This window comes from Megalopta genalis, chromosome 3, assembly GCF_051020955.1.
Source record: "Megalopta genalis isolate 19385.01 chromosome 3, iyMegGena1_principal, whole genome shotgun sequence".
Classification (NCBI taxonomy): domain Eukaryota; kingdom Metazoa; phylum Arthropoda; class Insecta; order Hymenoptera; family Halictidae; genus Megalopta; species Megalopta genalis.
Genome location: NC_135015.1, coordinates 20,989,440 through 21,011,194, shown reverse-complemented (window position 1 = coordinate 21,011,194; position 21,755 = coordinate 20,989,440). Strand labels below are relative to the sequence as shown.

The 21,755-nt window shown below is 38.8% G+C and overlaps 4 protein-coding genes across 5 annotated transcripts in view; 2 read left to right on the top strand and 2 right to left on the bottom strand.

The window, feature by feature from the left end:
- Positions 1 to 254: 254 nt before the first annotated feature.
- On the bottom strand, positions 255 to 2,178 carry AsnRS-m (asparagine--tRNA ligase, mitochondrial). Its single transcript, XM_033478318.2, has 4 exons — positions 1,964 to 2,178; positions 1,219 to 1,790; positions 687 to 1,134; positions 255 to 614 (listed from the first exon to the last, which is right to left on the bottom strand). The coding sequence occupies exons 1-4, from the start codon at positions 2,090 to 2,092 to the stop codon at positions 354 to 356; spliced, it is 1,410 nt and encodes a 469-aa protein (XP_033334209.2). The 5' UTR covers positions 2,093 to 2,178; the 3' UTR covers positions 255 to 353.
- A 574-nt stretch (positions 2,179 to 2,752) lies between these two features.
- LOC117225024 (lysosomal Pro-X carboxypeptidase) lies at positions 2,753 to 5,312 on the top strand. The gene is made up of 7 exons (XM_033478317.2): positions 2,753 to 3,149; positions 3,300 to 3,440; positions 3,592 to 3,872; positions 3,950 to 4,107; positions 4,294 to 4,466; positions 4,557 to 4,912; positions 5,020 to 5,312. The coding sequence occupies exons 1-7, from the start codon at positions 3,000 to 3,002 to the stop codon at positions 5,216 to 5,218; spliced, it is 1,458 nt and encodes a 485-aa protein (XP_033334208.2). The 5' UTR covers positions 2,753 to 2,999; the 3' UTR covers positions 5,219 to 5,312.
- Positions 5,313 to 5,857: 545 nt separating this feature from the next.
- Klp64D (kinesin-like protein 64D) lies at positions 5,858 to 14,706 on the bottom strand. Its single transcript, XM_033478316.2, has 10 exons — positions 14,566 to 14,706; positions 9,497 to 10,961; positions 8,860 to 9,278; positions 8,575 to 8,765; positions 8,334 to 8,473; positions 8,064 to 8,261; positions 7,602 to 7,993; positions 7,122 to 7,539; positions 6,778 to 6,903; positions 5,858 to 6,708 (listed from the first exon to the last, which is right to left on the bottom strand). Exons 2-10 carry the CDS (start codon positions 9,509 to 9,511, stop codon positions 6,571 to 6,573), a joined length of 2,037 nt encoding a protein of 678 aa, XP_033334207.1. The 5' UTR covers positions 9,512 to 10,961; positions 14,566 to 14,706; the 3' UTR covers positions 5,858 to 6,570.
- Positions 11,239 to 21,755, top strand: part of LOC117225022 (uncharacterized) — a 46,325-nt gene continuing 35,808 nt past the window's right edge. The window contains exon 1 of one of the 2 annotated variants that reach the window (XM_033478314.2): positions 11,239 to 11,401. The gene's annotated coding sequence lies outside the window, so the exon portion shown is untranslated. Of the gene's footprint in view, positions 11,402 to 14,675; positions 14,797 to 21,755 lie in introns of those variants that run through there. The other variant, XM_033478315.2, reaches the window with a different exon arrangement.

Sequence of the window (21,755 nt, the reverse complement as noted above, 5' to 3'; positions counted from 1 at the left end):
TTATTCTTTAGTTGAGATTTATCTCGATATTCAATAAAACTTATTTTTAGAAAAAAAAACCGTGAGTATGTATTAAAGTTACTGTTTACTCCTTGTCCTTAGTATAGTGAAACTTTGTAACATTGGACGTTTTAGATTACACTGCAATAAATTTAATAAAATTGTGCTTTCTTTACACAATCGAGTGAACATTTCATGTTTCCCTCAAAAGACGAATCATTCATGGAGCTGCTTTTTAAGAATGTAGTTTACTCTTTTTCTAAAATGGTGCTTTATTTTTTTTTACTTAAATAGCGTATAATAGCTATTATGTTCGGGAAGAATCAAGTACGCAACATTTCTGAAATCTTTATTCATAGATTGCAATTGTGAGGCCATCTGGGAAATGGTAGCGTATCCTTAATATTAGATATGCCCAAAACACATTGCATCAATCTCTCAAACCCCAACCCGAACCCTCCTGTTGGAACATTGCCGTGTTTACGAAGTTCTAAATACCAAGAAAGATCAGATGTTGTAGGTAGTTTTGACTGTAACTTTTTGTAATCATCTTCACGCAAACTCCCTCCTACTAATTCCCCTACTAGAGGCACTAATAGATCCATAGCGGCAACCTTTAAAGAAAAGTATAATACTCAATGCTTATCAGTTAAAAGCATCATTGCTTCTTAGTTCATGTCCCTCACCTTTGAGGCATCGTCTTTACATTCTTTCATGTAAAAAGGCTTACGTTCTTTTGGCCAATTCATAACAAATATAGGGATATTATTGTTCTGCTCTACTAAAAATAATTCCTGTTCTTTGGTAAATGGTTCTCCATATGTAACAGGTATGTTTAATTTCTCATGGTTACTCTCTAATATCTTAACTGCATCGTCGTACGTTATACGTGTAAACTTTTGATTCAACCACATTGGTTCCTGTATACCAAGTACATTCATATCGCACGCTCCTCTTTCAAGTACATCTCTGGTGATATATTTGATTAGTAATTCTACTTCATCCATTAAATCATCAAGACTATCGATAAATGCAATTTCAGCCTCTACCATATAAAACTCGGACAAATGCAATCTTGACTTAGAATTTTCAGCTCTGAAGGTTGGTCCAAAAGTATACACCCTTGTAAGAGCTCTGAAAGAGTTTAGCAATCGATATTCATATATATCTAAAAACTCTAGCGTGTTTGTCTCCTATACAATTGTATTGTTTATTCACCTTGCAACAACTTCTAAATGCAGTTGGCCAGACACGGTTAAAAAAGTTGTAGCATTGAAATAAGTTTCTTCTTCCGAAACACCGTCCCTTTTCATACTTTTTATTATATCTGCAGAATATGGTTTTACTAGAAATAATTCGCCAGCACCTTCACAGTCGTTCGATGTTAAAACTGGAGTATGTACATTAATAAAAGCTCTATCCTTAAAATAGCTTCCAACGCCTTGAGACATTAGATCTCGCAATCGGAGTATACTAGAAAAAGTTTTAGTTCTTGGTCTAAAGTGTAAATATTGTCTAATATATGTATCAACGTATGTTTTCCTTGGAGCAAAAGGATATCCATCCATAACATCGCATTCACCGATTACTGTAACATTGCTGGCGTGCAATTCGCTACTACCATTTGGAGCCAATACCAATTCTCCTTCCGCTGTGACGCTACAGCCATAACTTATCTTAGCCAGTTTGTCTGATTTCGGAATAACGACTTGCAACACGTTCGGTGTTAATCCATCGGAAACGTCCATAAATATTATACCTTTCATTTTTCTGACTGATCGAACCCAACCCTACATTAACGAACGATTCAATGACCAACAACCTCGAGTATGATTCGATTATAAACGATAGATAGTAAATTCAAATTGAAGTTCACGCTTTTTCAAAGGAATTTGGGAATGTATAGAGGATGTACGAAGTAAGTTGTTATCATGATACCGAAAAGTAATGGAGCACCGCTAACCTGTACTTTCATACGCTTTCCAAGTGCTTCTTTGGAAGGAACATTGAATATCTGCGACATATTATAAACATTACACTTAAAGGAATCAAGATTTCTGAGCAGTAACCTTCCAATGTAATTCGAAATCATCGCGAATAAAACGCTGGTCGTGATATTACGGAGCCTGCACAATTAATTACACATTGTATTACAAAATGGAGTCCTCGTGCGAAGGCTTCATGTACGTAAGCATGTGTACATACATACGTATACATATATGTAGGATAGTACATATGATGTACATATTATGGTGAAGCAGAATTGCTTACTATGCCGAGGCACATGATTGTACGTGGACAGAGTTTGACATCCCACATGCTATTGCTGCCGTAAATTTTCAGACCATAACAAAACATGTGTATTAACAAAAATTAGAATTTTTCTTTGATCCTTTCTATAAAAAAACTGTCTAGTCAATAGAAAATAGTGTTTCCCTCATCCTAATTTCTGTAAAGTGACATGTTCGAACATAGAAATTTTCGTAGAGATCCATAGGCTGTGCATGACTTACTTACCACTGTGCGTAAGAACGCCATTTTTATATTTTGATAATAAATGCATTTGTAATAATAAATAAACTTCTGTTGCTTGAAATGGATTCGATAAATCCCCCCGAAACTATCTGTACCCTCAGACTATTTCTTCAGCCCCTCGATTCCTACAATTTAATCTATTTTTCATGTACGTATAAATTCTTATTGTGGGGGTGGTTTAGATCGGGCGTTTTAAAATAAAGAGTATAGAAGCGTGATCTAATTAATATTATGTATGTAACAATCTCGATGCTGTCTCGGTCCCGAGATTTCATAAATGGCGCTCCGGATCTGATTTATAAGATAATGCATACATAGATAATGTATATAAATACATAATATCCTCCTTGGCGGAGTGGCGTACCGAAGTCCGCGATTTGAAGTGGTTGGAGTTGAATGCACTGTCATCGAAATACCGAATTTGAGAACTCGTGTCGTGAACGAATTATTAATGATAGATCACAATGAAGTTCCAATATATTTTGCTTCTAATATTTGTAATGTTATGTCGATCTTCTTCATTGAAATTTTTATCACATAAATTTTACGGCAGTTTTAACAAGGAATTACAGAATGCCAATTACAAATATCAGATCAAAACGATCCATATGCCGGTATGTATTCGTAACTTGGATTATTAACATTTAATTTTTCTGTACAATGAATTTGAATAATTTCCTAATTTGCATTGTTTAGATACTAATTCGTGCATTTATTTTATGTACGTTGTTGAAAGACAAATTAAATAAATAAGTGTGTTGTAGGTGGATCACTTCAGCTTTTCTGTTGAAGACACATTCAAATTAAGGTACCTTATAAATGATACTTGGCAAGGAGAAAATAACCCACCAATTTTCTTTTATACTGGCAATGAGGGTGACATTGAAGCCTTTGCTCAAAATACAGTAAGGCTGAGTTGTACAATTGGAATTTTTAATATATTAGTCGATTTCATAATATAAATATTTTAATTCGTTATATTCGTCTTTTCAATGTTATTGTTATACATTTTTTATGATTTCCTTACCTTATATGTTATATCGAATATTTTGGCAGGGATTTATGTGGGAAATCGCACCAGAATTTGGAGCATTATTAGTTTTCGCTGAACATCGTTACTATGGAGAATCTATGCCGTACGGCAATAAATCTTATAATGATTCTAAACATTTGGGGTACTTGACATCCGAGCAGGCTTTAGCAGATTACATTGATCTTATTCAAGACTTAAAATCCACATTGAAGTATAAAGACAGTCCAGTAATTGTTTTTGGTGGTTCGTACGGTGGCATGCTTAGTGCATGGATTCGTATAAAATATCCTCATATTGTACAAGGGTCGGTAATTAAAGCGACTTAGAGTAATAATAACATATTCACATTTCATGTTGTTTGCATAGTTGATGATGTTTCAGGGCAATCGCAGCTTCAGCTCCGATCCTTCAGTTTACCGGTGTTGTAGAATGTGAATCTTTTTCACGAATAGTCAAATCAGATTTTATGATGGCTCATCCAAATTGCTCGGCAAACATTGAAAAATCATGGAGTGCAATTAACAATGTAACATCAAATGGTAATAAATTAATATTCCTTTCTGTATCATGCTTAATATAGGCTGTTCAGCAACAGATATATAACGAAAATCAAAAGTGAAGAATTGTTTTCAACTATATTTTTAAGTTGTTGATAATTAAAATCTGCCAGTATTTTTTCCTTATGGAGAATTATCCCTTAAATTACTTGTAACTTTCTTCGATAGATAAAGGCAAAAAGTGGTTATCAGACAATTGGAAACTTTGTGAACCATTGAAGAATGATTCTCAAGTGAAACAACTAAAAGATTATCTGCAAGAAGCATATATAGATCTTGCAATGGTGAATTATCCTTATGCGGCTAATTTTTTAGTACCTTTACCTGCTTATCCAGTAAAGGTGGGTATACAAATTCTTATCAATTTCATAAAAATTGACTTATACTCAACTTTCTTGTTTTATAACTCAAACATTTTATTTATGTTATAGGCTGCATGCAAGCATTTAACAAATGAATTACTAACAGAGACAGACTTACTGTTAGCCATATATCAAGCAGTCAATCTGTATAGTAATTACACGGGTGGAGTAAAATGCTTAGATATAAATGATTCTACTCTGTATTCAAATTTAGGAGCTATTGGTTGGCCTTATCAGGCCTGTACAGAAATGGTAATGCCCACTTGTGCTGACGGAATAAATGATATGTTTGAACGTGAAGAATGGAATTTTGAAGCATACACAAAGGAGTGCGAGGAGCAATTCTCTGTAAAACCACAGGCAGATAGAATTTGTAAACAATACGGATGTACAGATTTGTCTGCAGCAACAAATATTGTTTTTAGGTATATATATTATGTTATTATTACATCGTTATGTATAGGAGAAAATATTTCAGAAAAATTTAGAAATACTTTTCATAAAATTGTGTTGGATTACTATGTTCATTTAGTAATGGCCTATTGGATCCATGGAGTAGTGGTGGAGTACTAAAGAATTTATCTTCATCAGCTATTGCAATACTAATTCCTGAAGGAGCACATCATCTTGATTTAAGAGGCAGTAATGAAAATGATCCATACAGTGTTATTTTAGCACGCAAATATCATCGTTACTTTATTAGACAGTGGATTAAAGAGTATACTAAATGAAAAGAAAATAAAGTTAATTAAATCCTTGTTGTTTTTGAAGTTAATATGGATTTTTGATACAATATATTACAAATAAATTTTCAAATAAGATAAACACGTTATAATAATTCATGTTTATTGCATAAATTATATATATATATAAAAAAGCATAACATGCACACAATAATGATTACAAGTATTCAACTATTTTGATTATTTTAAATAACCGATGAAATGAATTAAAAATAATACAAGCATTTTATTATCACAGTAATTAAAGACTGCACGTGCTGCGATACATAATTTAAGGTGTAGACAGATAAAACTGTAGAATATTTTTATTACTCAGAATAATTGAAATATATTTAAGCTACTATTTTTATTTACGCAATACGACGTGGTGAAATAATCACAATTTAACTAACAGTAACTTGAAATTAAATACGAAAATGCATATTATGCCTTTGCTACATGATTATTTAAAAATATTTTCAACTAGAAAGTACTGCAGAAATATACATACTATAGTATTATCGTCGTGCTAAAAAATCTAATTCTTATTAAAGTATATACGAATGGCAATGTAAAAAGACGCAAGTTTGCTAACAATTATTTTTTAAATATTGCATTCCCATTCCTTTAATAAATGTACCTAATATCTTCATATAGAGCAAATTATTTTATTTCTTATCGCACAGGTACAGTACATATGTTCCACTCTAAAGTCTTTAGACCAATCTTCTATTTATTAATAGTAATAATTAGATTGCATGCTATTAAATATGAAAATGTACTTCCTATGTACTTATATTCACTATTAAATTAAACTTGGACATCTAATATTTAACAAACATCACAGAGATGGAAAGAGAGAGAGAGAGAGAGAGAGAGAGAGAGACAGAGAGAGACATAGAAATGCGTGAAAACACAAAATCTTGCTATCATGACAATTCATTTCAGATATTATAATTTTAATAAGTAATAATAAATTGATCTAAAATAAGATTTGATTCTATTAAAACTGATTATAACTTCAGATATAAGATTTTTCACAACTTCTTTTTATATCTACACAAGACGATGAATGTATACATATTATTAATCAATACGAACTAAGGTTCATTGTCGCAATTTTATATAATATACTTCCATAATAATGGAAGGTATCGAGATTCTGTTCCTTTGTAGAATATTCGAAACAGGATTAAACGCAAGCGACTTAAAGTAAGGGTAAGTGTATAAGTACATGTAGTATAACGTTCTCATACAAATGATACAAACAAAAATAAATATAATACTCTGAAAAAAATACTAAAAAAAAGGTACTCGGTGAAAAATAAATATCTTTATCACTTTATAGTTTAAATATACTTTTAATGCTGAGTGCGTTTATGTGCAGTAGTTGGCCTTGGAACTCCAGATCGGCCCCTTATCTTTTTCGGTTGCGCAAAAGTATTGTCAATTCCAGTGTTATAAGAAAGATATATATTCGACATATCTGGTTGTGTTTGCTGTAAATGAAAAATCGTATAAATACTTCTACATTCGTTTTCCCAGTACGATCAGAAATAAAAACCTACATCTTTGTTGTTTCCCACGGGTGGAGTTGCTTGTGCTTTGCGCATATTATTACCGGTGTATGCTACACATTTCAATTGCCATTCTCCAATGTCTTCATTCCAATGAACATAACTGTCAATCATCGTCTGTAATTAGATAAAAATTAATAAGACACTCAGACTTTCATAGGTATACATAGAATAAATGTAATCTGATTCAGATATTTATACATTATGCATAACTCAGAGCAATAATTACTTTTCTGAAGAAAGTAGAAACGTTACTATTGCAAGCAAGTCCTATCAACTTCATGAATCTACATATGTAAAATTAAATATTAGAAATATTAATATATTTTACATACTTGATATTGAACAGGAATGTAACTATTTACTATTAATTCTTGAAGCTGTAACTCTCTTCCAATACCTCTGACACCTTCTAGGAGCCCTTCCATTTCCCTTTGATGTTCTTGCTGTAAATCAGACAATTCTGCTTTTATAGACATTAACATTGTATACACACGGGCCAATTTTTTCGTTTTTCCAGCCGCTTCTTCTTGAAGAGAAGAATATTTCTCCTCTATGTCAATGCGTTCAGCTTCTTTTGCTTCGATAGCTTTCTTAAGTTGTTCTTCTCTGCTTTTACGTTGATCAAGTTCAATTGCAGCAGCAGCTAATAGCTGTTCTTGAGCCTCGGCTTTTTCCAACAAGTTCTCACCTCCAACTAAAATTTTATTTTGTAAATTTTGCATTTTTTCTCGTAACGCTTCCTTTTCGTTCCTACAAAAAATCAACACCTCTTGTATATGCCTCACTGCAGAGATTACGTTTTAAATACTTACTGAGTTTTCTTTAATTCTATAACATCCTTGTCGTCTGGACTTTTATCCTCTCTCTCAGCTTTGTCAATTTTTTCGGTAGATTCTGTGTCTCTGTCTTCTAACTCTTCCATTGTTAATATTTGACTTCGTCTACGCCTTGCTTTCTTTTCTTGTTTAGTTTCTCCTGTTTCTTCAGAATCTTCGGATTCGTCCTCCGATTCGGACATCTCTGCAGCATTTTCTTCTAATTGTTTGCGTAGTTGTTCAATTTCCACTTGAAACTGACGAAGTAAAGCATCTTTCGGGTCTTCGTTAATCCTCGCTCTGTTTTTAATATTTTTAGCGCGGTTCGCATAACGAAGTGTACTTATAGTTTCGTCATAATTTATGTCCGCCGGACTCGCGTTTGCACACTAGATATAAATGCACAATTAATGACAATATTTAATGAATACAATTACCAAGAAAAAATAAAAATATTACCATTAACGTCTTCGAATTACCACCCAAAGAGTCTTGAAGCAATCTTGTTAATTTCGAATTTCTGTAAGGCACATGAGAACTTTGACCATCGACCAATGCAGATATTACATTACCCAATGTTGAAAGTGACAAATTAATTTTCGTTGCTTCTCTTAAACGGACTCCGGTAGCTTTTGTTTTGCTTTGTCTTTCTGAACCCTGATACAATATAGTAATTTAGCATATGTCGTTCGAAAAAGAGATAGGAGAGTAATGGTAAAAATTGCATACGGCTAAATCAACTAAATGTAGTTTGCCCATTTTAACATGCTGTTCACCATCTTCTCCAAGTTGACTAGATTCAACTGTGATCGTAAATATTGCATGAGATCTAGAACTTGATACATTCATTGCTGTAGCTCCCACAACGCCTGCACATTGAAAGAACAAGTTATTATAGCTCGTTATACTTTCTAAAATGTCTGCAATACCGTCATTTTTGTAACTTCATCGTCCTTAAAAATATACTTACGATTCTTATTACCAAGAGACATTATTCGATCAAGATCATCAGCATTATTTACGACGTAACCACTAAGATCTTTGACAAATACTCCAATATCAGGTCTTTCTTTTACTTCGAGTCTTGTATTTTGATCTTTACCTAATAGATCTCTAACTTCTTCATTGTAAATCTCCAAGTATGTTGCTCTTACAAGGAACCTGTAATTAATGTACAATTGTTTCAGACATTTAATCAATATGTAATATATATTATATATTACAGAAATAGATTCCTTAAACGAGATAAACTTACTTCTGATTTTCGTGAGCTTTAGCTATGTATCCAAAGATATGCGCAAAGCTGTTTGGAATAATACCTCTAAGCTGTGGAGATGTTTTAGCCCCTGACATAGTATAAGTTTTACCGGTGCCTGTTTGTCCATACGCAAATATGGTACCATTGTATCCTTGCAGAACTTTGTCGACGATAGGTCTTGCTGTTTCATTATAAACATCGACCTGCGATGAATCAGTGTCGAATACAGCATCGAACGAGAAGACTTTCGGTGGTTCTCCTTGCGCGGCATTAGGATTCTCAACGGTTATTTCACTATTTATAGTATCTACGTGTACTATGTTTTTACAATTTCCATCTAACTCCTTTCCATTTAAAGGTCGAACGCGGACCACAACTCTGACATTCTCTATTTCCCCGAGTTCTGTCGGGTTGTCCTATATAAACAATATATTGTTTCAGTGATCACCATAAAATATATAAATGAACACACGCAAGAATCAAAACAAACGTTAAATTCAATAAACACGTTTCTCTTGTTAATTTGTGAAAAAGCATTACTAAAACACGGTTTGACAGATAGAACTGTCAAATAAATACTTAATGCTATTTTCTATTTAAAGTGTATATTCATGTGATAGTTGACGATACTAACTTCAGTTCCCGGCATTGCAGCTCTGTTCCTGTTTAAAGTCACATAAAAACTCAATTCAGAGCATAGTATTTGATCTGAAAACACTGGTAGAATACGATGAAGTAGCAGACGACCTCCGTAAACAAATGGATCGATTTGTATGGTCGTAAGTACGTGAAGATTGGTGCAAATCAGTCACGTCATCTGTATTTCGCGCAGAGTTGAGAATTCAATTGGTAAGTTATCGACGATATGCAGTTTCTTGAAATGCGTTTCTCAGGTGCGGAAAATGATTTCAATCGAACGAAGAATGCGAGCACAAGCATTTCAAATCAATTCATTTCTATCGTACCTTATAATACGTTACATTTTGTACAATGAAAAATGTGCAATGAACATACAACGAAATTTTTGTTTTATTAATTTCATATAAATACGTTGTCGCATTTGTGTTTTATCTTATACCGCACCTGCACGATCAAGTTCTACGATTACCAATACCTTATTTTCCGTATTTACTAAGAATTATAGTTTCGATCAAATTTTATGCACAATAATAATAAAATAATATAATAATAAAATATAATATATATATATAATATAATAATAAAATAATAAATAAAAATATAGATGACGAAGCAAGTATCTTATGGAAGAAAAAGAACGAGTTGAAAATCATGGGTCCGAATTGACCCAGCAATAATCGCCTCGCATTCGACAGCCATACGACTCATCGTTCGACGACTAATAACGTATAAACTGTTCATCACGCGGTTACGTTTCACTTCCGAGAAAGTAAATCTCACATTAGTCACTTTTAGGATCATAAAAGTCTCTTCTAAGCGATACGATCGATAACAGTGCAGAGGCGTGTAAAAGAACTAATAAAGAAAGTAATTGCGTCTAACACGTCGATCATAGACAGTTTGTACACCGTTCGTGTTTCCTTATTGTAGAAGCAATAGCTCGCATTACAACATTCCGTGATCCCTGCGAATACCGTTTTAATAATGCCCGGTAATAATTTCAATCCGGTAACAAGTAATATTTAGTAATATTAGTAATATTTAGTAATATTTAACAAGTAATATTATAATCTCCAAATAATGAAAAAATTTATTTACACAGAAAGAATATTATTTCCTACGATACTATATAACGAAAAGTTATAAGCGTCATTACCGCATTGATCGACAAGGCGCTCAACGTGTTAAATTATTCGATCTCGTGACAGTCGACATACGTATACGAACATAACCGTTAGATTCAGAAGACCGGAAAGATTGACGAAGGCAACAAAAAAAGTGCCGCGAAAAATATCAAGAAAGCTGCGAACGATGCTTGGCCATCGTCGATTGTGCAGCTATACAAAAGAGGGTCGAATGTAACTGTGGAATACGCAGCCCTCGTTCCGACGATTTTCAGGATGTTTCGTTATCTTGTCCATAGATGTATCTCTGCTCTCCGGGGACCACTGTCGAGTCCACTGTCGGCAGAGTAAAAACAAACCGTTAGAAGCGTATTTTCGCGGTAAACGTAAGCGACGATGATGCTCGATAGGTGACAACGAATGCCCAATTTGCGGAGACAATCGGTCGGGTGAAAATTCCATGCGTATTGCGTCGGGAACAATAGAGGGGAACGAATGGGAGCCCCCTCTCTTCCTAAGCGTACGGCAGTTCCCCTCCGCAACTCGTGCCCCGGAACCCCGGTGGATCTCCCCTCCCTCCAACCCATGTAGAAAGAGTACTCGTTTGAAGCGAAGCAGCAGCTGACGACCGTAACAATGCGTTCTCTGTGCGCGAGAGCAATATGCTCTACACGGGGTTATGGGAGAAGACGGTGAACTTCGTTGCGCGTACGCTACTAGCCGCTAGATTACCGGTGTTACGGCGATGTAAAGGCAGCAGGACCCGCGGCGATCAGGTAAGGGCCTATTCTATTCGGTGTTGATATCGATCGATCTACCGTGCTACGATGCGTCGACGGGGGAGGGTGATCGGTGCTTTTCACGTTGAAACCACCACCGCCGGTCGAATCGCCGCCGCGCCGGTTTTGTTGTGTGTCTTTCGTTTCACAATTCCCCGGTGTCCCTGTTTAGTTGACGTCGGGGATCGTTGTGCGGCAAAACAGATTTGTGTCGTGTGAGATCGTCAGGTGTCCGGACTGGTTAAAAAAACAGTAGTGACCTGCAAGCGTTCGTACACGTTTCAACACTAAACCTACCGCGGTCGAAATGACTGATTTTTTAATTTTACGATACTACGAACTTTGGGAGACTTCTTGAATGATCGAACAAATTATATTATTGAAACAAGTCTCGTAATTAAAACTTTACAAAACCCACATGAATTCTATCTTTTCACTCTTATGAGTTGTACGCTAGTCGTCATTACAGGTCGGTTTGTTTAGTGTTAAGAAGCAATAATTGTTGTTCGAACTGGATTAAACCAGCTGAATTTTATTAAGGCGACAGAACGATTACTCTACTAGAGAACGACTGAAATAGCTTTTTCTAATATAACCTTAAAAACGATAAAAAAGAAAATAAAATTTTCACGTCTTTTATCTTCTTACATCTGAAAGCCTAATAACGAAAAAAAGGTGTACGAACACTTTTGCGGGACACTGTACGTTTCCTCCTTGTTTGATTTATAAAGGTTACGTCCGTATTCGATTTGGTAATACTACATTTTTTCTTTAGAGAACGACGACCTACTATATCATTTTGGTCAAAATTGGACTCGCACTGCTTCGTTCACTCGTTAGAGAATGTTTATGAAACGACAAAACGAATGCTTAAATTAATGTCTCCACATTTTTCTTTTTTTTTTTTTTAAACGACAAGGGAAACGATCGAACGAATTTCTTCGTTCTGTATTTATGTTATCGGCTGTGCTCCGAGCAAGTTTACCTCGAAAGTAAACTTTCTCTACGTGCGCGTTTCACGTAGTGTTCCATCGAAGAAAAATTAACGCTTCCGACATGTTGTTCCGTTCGCGTTCGAGGAGGCAGGAGAGTCCGGTTTAGAATGCGAAAAATAAATAAGACGATCTTTCCGATCGTTTTCAAAGAAACCGCAAAAGCGGTACCTTTCCAAGCTTTCGGCAGCAGTTGTCGCAAGTACGCGTACGACTTCGTTGCCGGAAGTGCAAATCGACGGGCGAGGATGTACTGAAATTCGATAAAAATTATATTATATATTATTATACATTATATATATATAATGTAATAATATAATAATAAATATATATAATAATATATAATAATAAATATAATATATATATATAATATAATATAATATTATAATATATTATAATATATTATAATATATATCATTTGAAGCAACTTCTTTCTTTAGAAAAATGTTCTCCGAGGCACCGTTAACGAGTTATCAACGAAAAACAGTGACCAATAAGAATCGAGTACGGCCGACGCGAGGCGGCCCAGGCAACCAGCGCACGAAGCCCAGTTCCGCTCATTGGCTCGGTCGCCTCGCGCCGGCCGAGCTCGCCTCTCATTGGTCACTGTTTTTCGTTAATAACTCGCTAATGGTACCTCGGAGAAAATTTTTGCAAAGGAGAAAGTTGCTTCAAACGACCCGAGGAACCCGCCACTTTCGGATTGCGAGACATTTCTGGGACACCCTGCTATACATGCTTCTGGCGTCGAAGGAGCAGAGGAAAGCTGATTCGTTGAATCTCGGATACCGTTTCTTTTTTCCGTTTAAACTTGTGACTCTACAAATCCCAATGGCCGAAACTGTCTTCGAATTTGCACACCGTTACACAATTCACAGACAGAACTAACGGTCGAGGATATTTCAAACTCGTTCGATAGTCTCGCCGCGTTTGCATGTTAGCAAGACAGTGTATCGCGAGACCTGTCGGGGAGTCGTGAACGACTTCCGGTGCACGCGGAAGTCACAATGTATACAACGATAATGTTATTGAAAGCGGATCTCCAGCAGCTCGTCGGGCTGTAAAAGCCGTGAAAAAATGTATTCACGCGAACCAGCCGCGACGTTCGTTCATTTCTTTCCGCGATTCTACGCGATATAGGAAATACGTTGGCTTTTACAAGCTATCGTCGAACGATCGGCCGACCGACTTTTACGAACAGCTTCCATCTTCACGTCGCGACCGACAAACGACCGAGGTCGCAGCCTTTCAATCGACACCGAGGATTTCTTATCCGGGCGAAATCTTGTCCGACGACCAATAAATAACGAGACACCGTGGCAGTTTGCTCGTCACCGACGCTTTTTATTCCGTTAAAATATCACCAGCCTCTGAGCAGGATATCCTCATAAGGAACTTCGACGCGTGAACCGTCTGCCGACCGAAGCGGATGCTGCGCCGTCGACTCCCATAATGGGACAGCGTTTGTAAAACCGAAACCCCAGCAGCAGTAGCAGCAGCAGTGGCAGCAGCAGTAGCAGAGCATCAGCAGCATCAGCTTCAGCATCAGCACCGGGGATAAAGTATAATATTTTCTGCGTGTCTCTCCATTAGCATGACGGATTTGTATTCGTCACGACATCACTACTGTTTTGCCGATCGAAGAAGAGAGAAAAAAAGGGGGTAACCAACAAGTCGCCGGCGTGTGTAGAAACCGATGGGAGACGGTCGCGGCGCATAGGACGAAACCGGAGGGAGAGATCGGTAAACGGCGAACGGACGGAAGGAATAAAAGAAACGAGGAAAGAAACGAGAAGAAGAGAAAAGAAAACTGTTGATAGAGGGAAGATAGAGGAAATAGAAGAGAGAAAGGTCAGAGGACGAGGAGGAAGGACGGGAAGATAGACAAGGCGAGAAGAAGCCGGAGAGAGAGAGAGAGAGAGAAATAGAGAGGGAGAGAGAGAGAGAGAGAGAGAAATAGAGAGGGAGAGAGAAATAGAGAGAGTGAGAGAGAGAAATAGAGAGGGAGAGAGAGAGAGGGAGGGAGAAGAAGAAAGAGAGAGAGCTCGCGAGAGAGCGCGAGGCCGGCGGGGCGGTCCGGGGCAGGAATAAAGAAGGAACGAGGCGACGAAGGAGAGTGTCGGAGAAGAAAGAGGACGCAAGAGAGGAACAGTCGAGAGGTTCTGTTACCTGGTCCGTTCTCTTCTCCCTCTGTGACGGCAGGTCAGTGCTGTTGTACTCGTGGCCGAGGACGGGTGCGTTGGACGATTATGTGTGCGCCTGCGCGGAGAGACGACAGATCGGGAACGATTTTTCTTGATCCAGCCGAGTGAAAGTGTCCGGATCCGGTGAAAGAGTGGCGGCACGTGGAAAATCGGTAACCCTCCTGGGCCGGCCGAGCGAGCGAACGATCCCGACCGAGTAAGTGTAACAGAGACTTCGTTTTTAATCGGCCGACGTTCCCCGCCCCTCCGCCGCAGCGCCGCCGCCGTCGCCGGCGCAGCCACCGTTCCAATCGCGGAGAAATAGAGAACGGATCCCGATCGGATAAGCCAGCCGGACGATAAATATCTTCGGAGAAAGGGGCGCGACCACCCGGCGGGGCGGGCCCTGCGTTTCCTTTCCACTTTTCCTTCGCATGCGACGTGGGCATCAAGGTCAGAGCGGTATCGGGCCGCTGGAAAATAAAGGAGAATAAAGTAAGACGAGAACCGTTAACCCCTTAACGTGCACGCTCGAGTTAACTCGAGCGCGCTAAACTGGCCAAGCTGTGCACACTCGAGACAATTCGAGCGGCGTTGTACTTTGTGTTGCTATAATTTTTCACGCTCGAATGCAATCGAGAATTGAAGATAACAATGTGAAAGCAAAAAAAGAAAACAATCGTTTTATTGATACTTATCATTTACATGGGATTGTAAGCTATATAACACTTACTTATTCAAGTATAAAATATATCCTTTTTCTACTTTCGACTTACGACTTATTTCTTCCTTGTGAGCCGCTTTCCGACAGCGTATTCATATTCAGATTCTGATTCGCTCATTTTTCAATATATATTTCACTAAAATATAATGTAAAATATAATATAATATAATATAATATAATATAATAATAATAATAATAATAACAATAATAATAATAATAATAGTAATATTCTGAAAATTAGAAATCATACCAATTGTATAAATATTTAATATTTTTGTATTTTTGTAATTTTCTTGCCAAGACAACGTTCTAAATTGTGTTCTTTTACATTAAAAAGAATTGATCTTTTTTGGCCGGCCTTTTTCAAAAAAACTGCGCATTAAGGGGTTAATGGGTTACATGGTCCTCTGGCTCACGCCGCTGGCGCGGTGGAAAGCGTCGCGTGTGTCACGCGCGCGCGCGCGTGCTAGATCCCTGGAAATCGCGGGACTCGTGCATGCCCGAAGTTCGCGGGTACGCGGCCCGCCCGCCGGCCCGCCGGGTTCTTCCACCCGATGATGCACGTGCTCGCTCGCCCGAGAGCCGCACGAATTCGGGCCAGCGTGTGGATTGCCGCGTCTCGATCAAGTTTTAAAGGAGATATCGGCACGGCCGCGGGCTAATTTATGAAACTGGTGTTAACGGTAGCTTCGCCCCCCCCCTGCCAGCCGACCGAGTTTTGTTTTTGTTTCGACCGAACACGAACGTATATTCCCCCCAATTCCCACCGCGACTTTCCGTTTCTTCGGCTACAGCTTCGACCTTTTTTTATTCGAAGCGCGCGACGTGCCGTAATCAGGGCCGGAAAAGAATGGATCTTTTACATACACGGTGAGTGGACTATAAATGTTTGCGTCTTCTCTCGCGCGATACAGAATCTGAGAAATAATCATTTTTTGAAACGATAGTTTCAATAAGGATATTATGTATAGTTGAATGTATTTAACATGTTGAATGCCACGCTGGTTTTACAGAAATTGTCCGCGGCGCCACGATGATATATTATTATTATTATTATTATTATTTTAGATATTATTTTTATTATATTATTATTATTATTATTATTATTTTAGGTATTATTTTTATTATATTATTATTATTATTATTATTATTATTTTAGATATATGAAATTATATATATTTCTATCAATTTGGGCGCGCCGGTCACCGGTGGTCCCCATCATGGCGTCACCGCCAAGTTAAGTGCCGGTCACCGGTGGCCCCCGTGGCATTCAACGTGTTAAAATGCTGTTTCCATATGTAACTTTCATTTGGAAAATAGTTCGTTCCGCCAACTTTGTGTCGGATGAGAAGATACAAATATTTATACTACTCTACTTACTGTTTCAATAATCTATCTTTTTCCCAGCGCTGGCCACATAATACACCGAGCTGAAAAAAGTTGACGTTTTAAAAATTAGTTTGGAACATGACGGAACACTTTGTAGCGGTGCCTTCGAGTTGAAAGGATTGAAATACCTTTCAGTAGTAAAAAAATCCTCGTTGTAGGCTCGTTGTCAAAATCTGATCGTTGGTCCTGAAAATATTCGGCACAATATTATATATATTCTTTATATATATTATATATAATATGTTTATTATTTATTATTATTATTCTTTTTTCATTATTATTATTATTATTATTTATTATTTATTTATATATATTATATATATTCTTTCAATAGCTTTTCTGAAAAGCTTCTCGCCGAGTAAAAGGCTCGACTCTCGCGACCGCGCGCAAAAAGCGTCGATCTTTCCGGCACGAAGTCTCCGCGATCATGTGTCGTCGGATGGTTTCCCGCGGGAAAACAAACAATCGGTCGGCCGATAATTTTGGATACGCGCGCATCTCTCGCTTAGATTTCGCGGGGAAATGTAAACCGGCGCGTGCACATTCCTCGCGCGGGCCGCGCGCACGTTTCTCGTACGAGACACGTTTCAAATACGTTTAAAATAGGAAGCTGACCGAGGCCTGTCGATGCCTACGACAAAACAAGAACAGGTTTCAGAACGAACTTTACTAACCTTGCGTGAAAGGAGCTGTCTCCTAAGATATCTGCATATATGGAAACGGGCTGGCGGCGGGACCCACTTTTCCTTTGGAAGACGAATTTTTTTTATCGGATCTACTGTACCGCCGCATACCGAACTCGGTATCGGTGTTCCCTCTTATTTAGAACAGATTCATTCCTCGCGAACTTTTCTTTCTCTCGGGCCCCTGGAATAATCGAATTTGATCGCTCGAGCCAGCATCGCGGAGCAAGAAGCCGCGCGCGATTAGAGCTCTCGGCGCGAAAAGATGGTAAAGGTTCGAGGGAAATTCGAAGAAGCTGTTATCTGTACAGAAGATATTCTCGTTGCACAGATTTGGCGCGTTCAATTTCATCGAAACGCGACACAGTGGATCCCTCATTTAACCCTTTGCACTCGAGCGGTGACTCTTAGGCACCACTAAAAAAAAAATTGTTTTATCACGTTCTAGGATAATTTTTATATTATCAAAGTTTAGATAAAAAAAAAGATATTAAGAGCCTAACTGTCGTACGAGTCACAAGACTAAATTTCATATGCATGAAACGCACTTTGTCATGTATTGGGTTGGCGACTAAGTAATTGCCGATTTGTTCAATGAAATAAAAAATTGTTTTTTACTTGGAACGAAGTTTAATCTGTAATGTATTTTCCATTTTGTTCGACGACCTCTTGCCGTCTCTCTGACAACTTGAAAATTCCACGCTCGTAGAAAGTCTGATCCTTTTCGGCCAAAAACTGAGTTAAGTGAGATTTGACAGCGTCGTCGTCATTAAAAGTTTTACCACGAAGGGAGTTGTAGAGGGATCAAAATAAGTGGTGATCCGATGGCGCGAGATCAGGGCTATATGGCGGGTGTAACATCGATTCCCAACCAATATCCATGAATTTTTGCCGAGTGGACAAAGACGTGTGCGGCCTAGCATTGTCCTGCTGGAAAATGACACCTTTACGATCGACCAATTCTGGTCGCTTTTCCTTGACCGCTGCATTCAATTTGTCCAGTTGCTAACGTTCACGGATAATAAAAAATAACATAATAATAATAATAATAATAATAATAATAATAATAATAATAATAATAATAATTTTATAATATAACATTTACGGATATCATGAAAATGGGAGTGAGAGACATCTATAACTGAAATCGGCAATTACTTAGTAGTATAAGTAGTATAATATAAGTAACTTAGTAGTATAAGTAGTATAATATAAGTAACTTAGTAGTATAAGTAGTATAATATAAGTCACTTAGTAGTATAAGTAGTATAATATAAGTCACTTAGTAGTATAAGTAGTATAATATAAGTCACTTAGTAGTATAAGTAGTATAATATAAGTCACTTAGTAGTATAAGTAGTATAATATAAGTCACTTAGTAGTATAAGTAGTATAATATGTCACTTAGTTAGTATAAGTTACTTGGTATAAGTCAACAAAATCAATCTAGATTTACAGTTAAAATGGCTTCGAGTGCAAAGGCTTAATATTTGGACACTTTTCAAAATGCAATAACGTTTCGACCGAGCGAAACAAATAAAATATCCTAAATCTATTCGATATCGTAGAATTACCTCGGCGCGTTAAAATGAAACGGACGGTCGAACCCCGACCGTGAAAATCCTTATTCACGCGGAATGAAATGATCGAATTAACGTCGGCCGTTCTTCTGGAATCGCGCGCGCGGTCGAACCGAACGATATTTTGCCGGCTAAGAAAAAGGTTGACGATGAGTACAGAAAAATAATTCCGAAATATATCGGTAAAATGAAATTACAGGCACGCGTATCGCTTTTGTAGGCCATTTCCGGTGCCAATGTCGGCTTGTCCATGGGACACCGACTACTCCTTCGACGATGCACGTACGTACGTATTTGTTTGGTCGATCGTTCGCGATTCCGCGGTCGAAAAAGTTCGCCCGTAGCCTTTAAATCAAACATCGGGCGACGCGCGTCCGATGATACGGTCCTCGAGGCGCTTTTTCTCCGAGAAATTCTCCGCGCTTCCACCTCCCCGCCCCACCCCGCTACCCGCCGCCGCCGCGGCAGACGGGGTGCACCTTGCACCATAACGTCGGAGTTGTCGGATCCGCGTGTCGTGCACGGGCTGCGTCAACGTAATGCGGTACAGCAAGGTATGGCGGACAGATGTTGGTCAAGAAACAAATAAAAAAGGAAAAGTGGTCGTCGACGAGGAGCTCTCCCGGTAGCTTAAAAGCGGTGGCACAGTCCGTGGCAGAGGCACCGTATTGCTTGCCGCGTTGCACGTCGTCCCGGCGTTGCACGTTCGCGAGCCCCGCTCCGATGATTTAAATCCCGTCATCGTGAACCGATATATGCTTTCGTTTTTTCTTCTTTTTTCTTTCTTGGTTGTTCGAGGAAATTCTTGGACATTCTCGAAATCTCGCGAATCGCGTTCGCGTCGATTGAGAAGAATTTATGTAGACGTTGTCGCTCGTTATTTTATGATACTTTCGAATATATTATATCGGTAAATTACTATAAATTATATATATATATATATATATATATATATATATATATATATATAATACTATATAATACTATAAATTATATATATATATATATATATCATATAAAAAATAGTAAAATATAAAAACGCTACGAACTTATTCCCCAACCTAATATACAGGGTGTCCCAAAAATGTTTCGTAATACGGAAATGGGGGGGGGGATCAATTCAAGAAGTTTAGAATATTTCGAAGCCGGGCAACTGTAAAAACGTGTGCAGCAAGGCTCGAATAATCGTACCCCCTCTCTACCCAAATTGTCCACACTGTTTGTGTGTACAATCTTGAGCGTCTCAACTAAGAAGAATTTACTGTATGTACATGCAGTGAAACACCACAATGTTTATACTCCGTGTCCAACCGGATCCTCTTTGAAGATTTCGAGAACTTCCCTCGCGTTTGACCTTTACCTCGAAGGCTCGTTTACGTTACGAATGGACAGAATCGAAAACGGAAAGTACACTAATTTTAGGCGAAATGTTACGCCGCGTTTAGATTATCCGAGCTAATAAGCGTTCACGCGTTACACATTATGCATAGTTTCGGGACATTTGTTCAACGTGTCTTTCGTTTTCGTTCATCTTGCCGTCGTCGTCGTCGTCGTCGTTGTTCGCGTAGATATTTCCCCGATAAAAATATTTTACGGCCTGTGGCAACGTAAATAGATTCGCGTTTATTGACGCAGCGTAGACGCACGCGGCGTGAATTCACGAAACCTCGCTAATTCGACGGAACCGTTTTCCCATACTCCCTGAACGCGGAGACGAAAAACCGTGCGTGTGAACGCGTGCACACACGGGGTATCGTGCTCACCGGGGCACTTCTCCCCTAAAGTATGGAACTGTCGGACATCGGTATCGTGCGCGGCGCACAAGGTGTTCGCAACAACCACACGTTGGCGAGACGTTCGCGGGCCACCGAACGTGAACGTTTCGCAGAGAGCGACCGATGCACCGTTGTTTAACGGCACCGTTCGTTCGATCTTCGTCAATCGACAATTTTAGCGTAGTTAGCGAGCGCCGCATATGCCTGTAGATTCGTACCGTTTTCTACTCGGAGAACGCATACATGCACAAGGTGTCGCAAAAATGTCTCGCAATCCGAAAGTAGGAGATACCCGAGACGATTCGAAGCAACTTTTTCCTCAGCGAAAATGCGATCCGCGGCTTCGTTTACGAGTTATTAACGAAAAACAGTGACCAATCGGAGGCGAGATCATCTGGCGCGGGACGGCCGAGCCAACGAGCGAAACTGGGCTCCGTGCGCTCGTTGGCCGGGCCGCCGCGCGCCAGCCGAGCTCGCCTCTTATTGGCCAGTGTTTTTCGTCAATAACTCGTAAACGAAGCGTCGGAGAACATTTTCGCAAAGGAAAAAGTTGCTTCGAACGACCTGAGGAACCTCCCATTTCCGGATCGCGAGACATTCTCGGGACACGCTGTATGTATTTCTATCAATTCGGGCGCGTCGGTCACCGGTGGGGCCCCGATCATGGCGTCACCGCCAAGTTAAGTGCCGGTCACCGGTGATCCTCGCGGCATTCAACGTGTTAAATAGCCAGGCGGTCGCTATATTTTACGCGCGACGAGTATCGAGTTTCTCCCTGAAGAAGATTACAAATATTTACTTTCCGAGAAGATCGAGAACAATGGTCCGCGTGTGCGCGATGGCTTCGGGCCGCTGTTCGGCCACAGAAATCGCCAGAAATCGCCGATCGTAATCTGGTCTCGCCCAACGATGCGAGCGAACGATCCATTGATCCCGCGCCCGCGGGACATCTTTTCCCAATCAATCCGAAAGTTTGCCGTGCCCGCAGACGCGACACCGTGGCGGGGCGCAAGCGCGAATCTAAC

Excerpts from the sequence above, each read along its gene's own strand:
- AsnRS-m (XM_033478318.2), bottom strand. The coding sequence starts at position 2,092 with ATGATTTCGAATTACATTGGAAGGTTACTGCTCAGAAATCTTGATTCC. Across the intron at positions 1,791-1,963 it reads GAAAGCGTATGAAAGTACAG|GGTTGGGTTCGATCAGTCAG; the intron begins GTTAGCGGTGCT and ends TCGTTAATGTAG. Across the intron at positions 1,135-1,218 it reads CATTTAGAAGTTGTTGCAAG|AGCTCTTACAAGGGTGTATA; the intron begins GTGAATAAACAA and ends AAACTCTTTCAG.
- LOC117225024 (XM_033478317.2), top strand. The coding sequence starts at position 3,000 with ATGAAGTTCCAATATATTTTGCTTCTAATATTTGTAATGTTATGTCGA. Across the intron at positions 4,108-4,293 it reads TAACAATGTAACATCAAATG|ATAAAGGCAAAAAGTGGTTA; the intron begins GTAATAAATTAA and ends TTTCTTCGATAG. Across the intron at positions 4,467-4,556 it reads TACCTGCTTATCCAGTAAAG|GCTGCATGCAAGCATTTAAC; the intron begins GTGGGTATACAA and ends TTTATGTTATAG.
- Klp64D (XM_033478316.2), bottom strand. Across the intron at positions 8,766-8,859 it reads AAAGCTCACGAAAATCAGAA|GTTCCTTGTAAGAGCAACAT; the intron begins GTAAGTTTATCT and ends CATTAATTACAG. Across the intron at positions 7,994-8,063 it reads GTAATTCGAAGACGTTAATG|TGTGCAAACGCGAGTCCGGC; the intron begins GTAATATTTTTA and ends ATTTATATCTAG.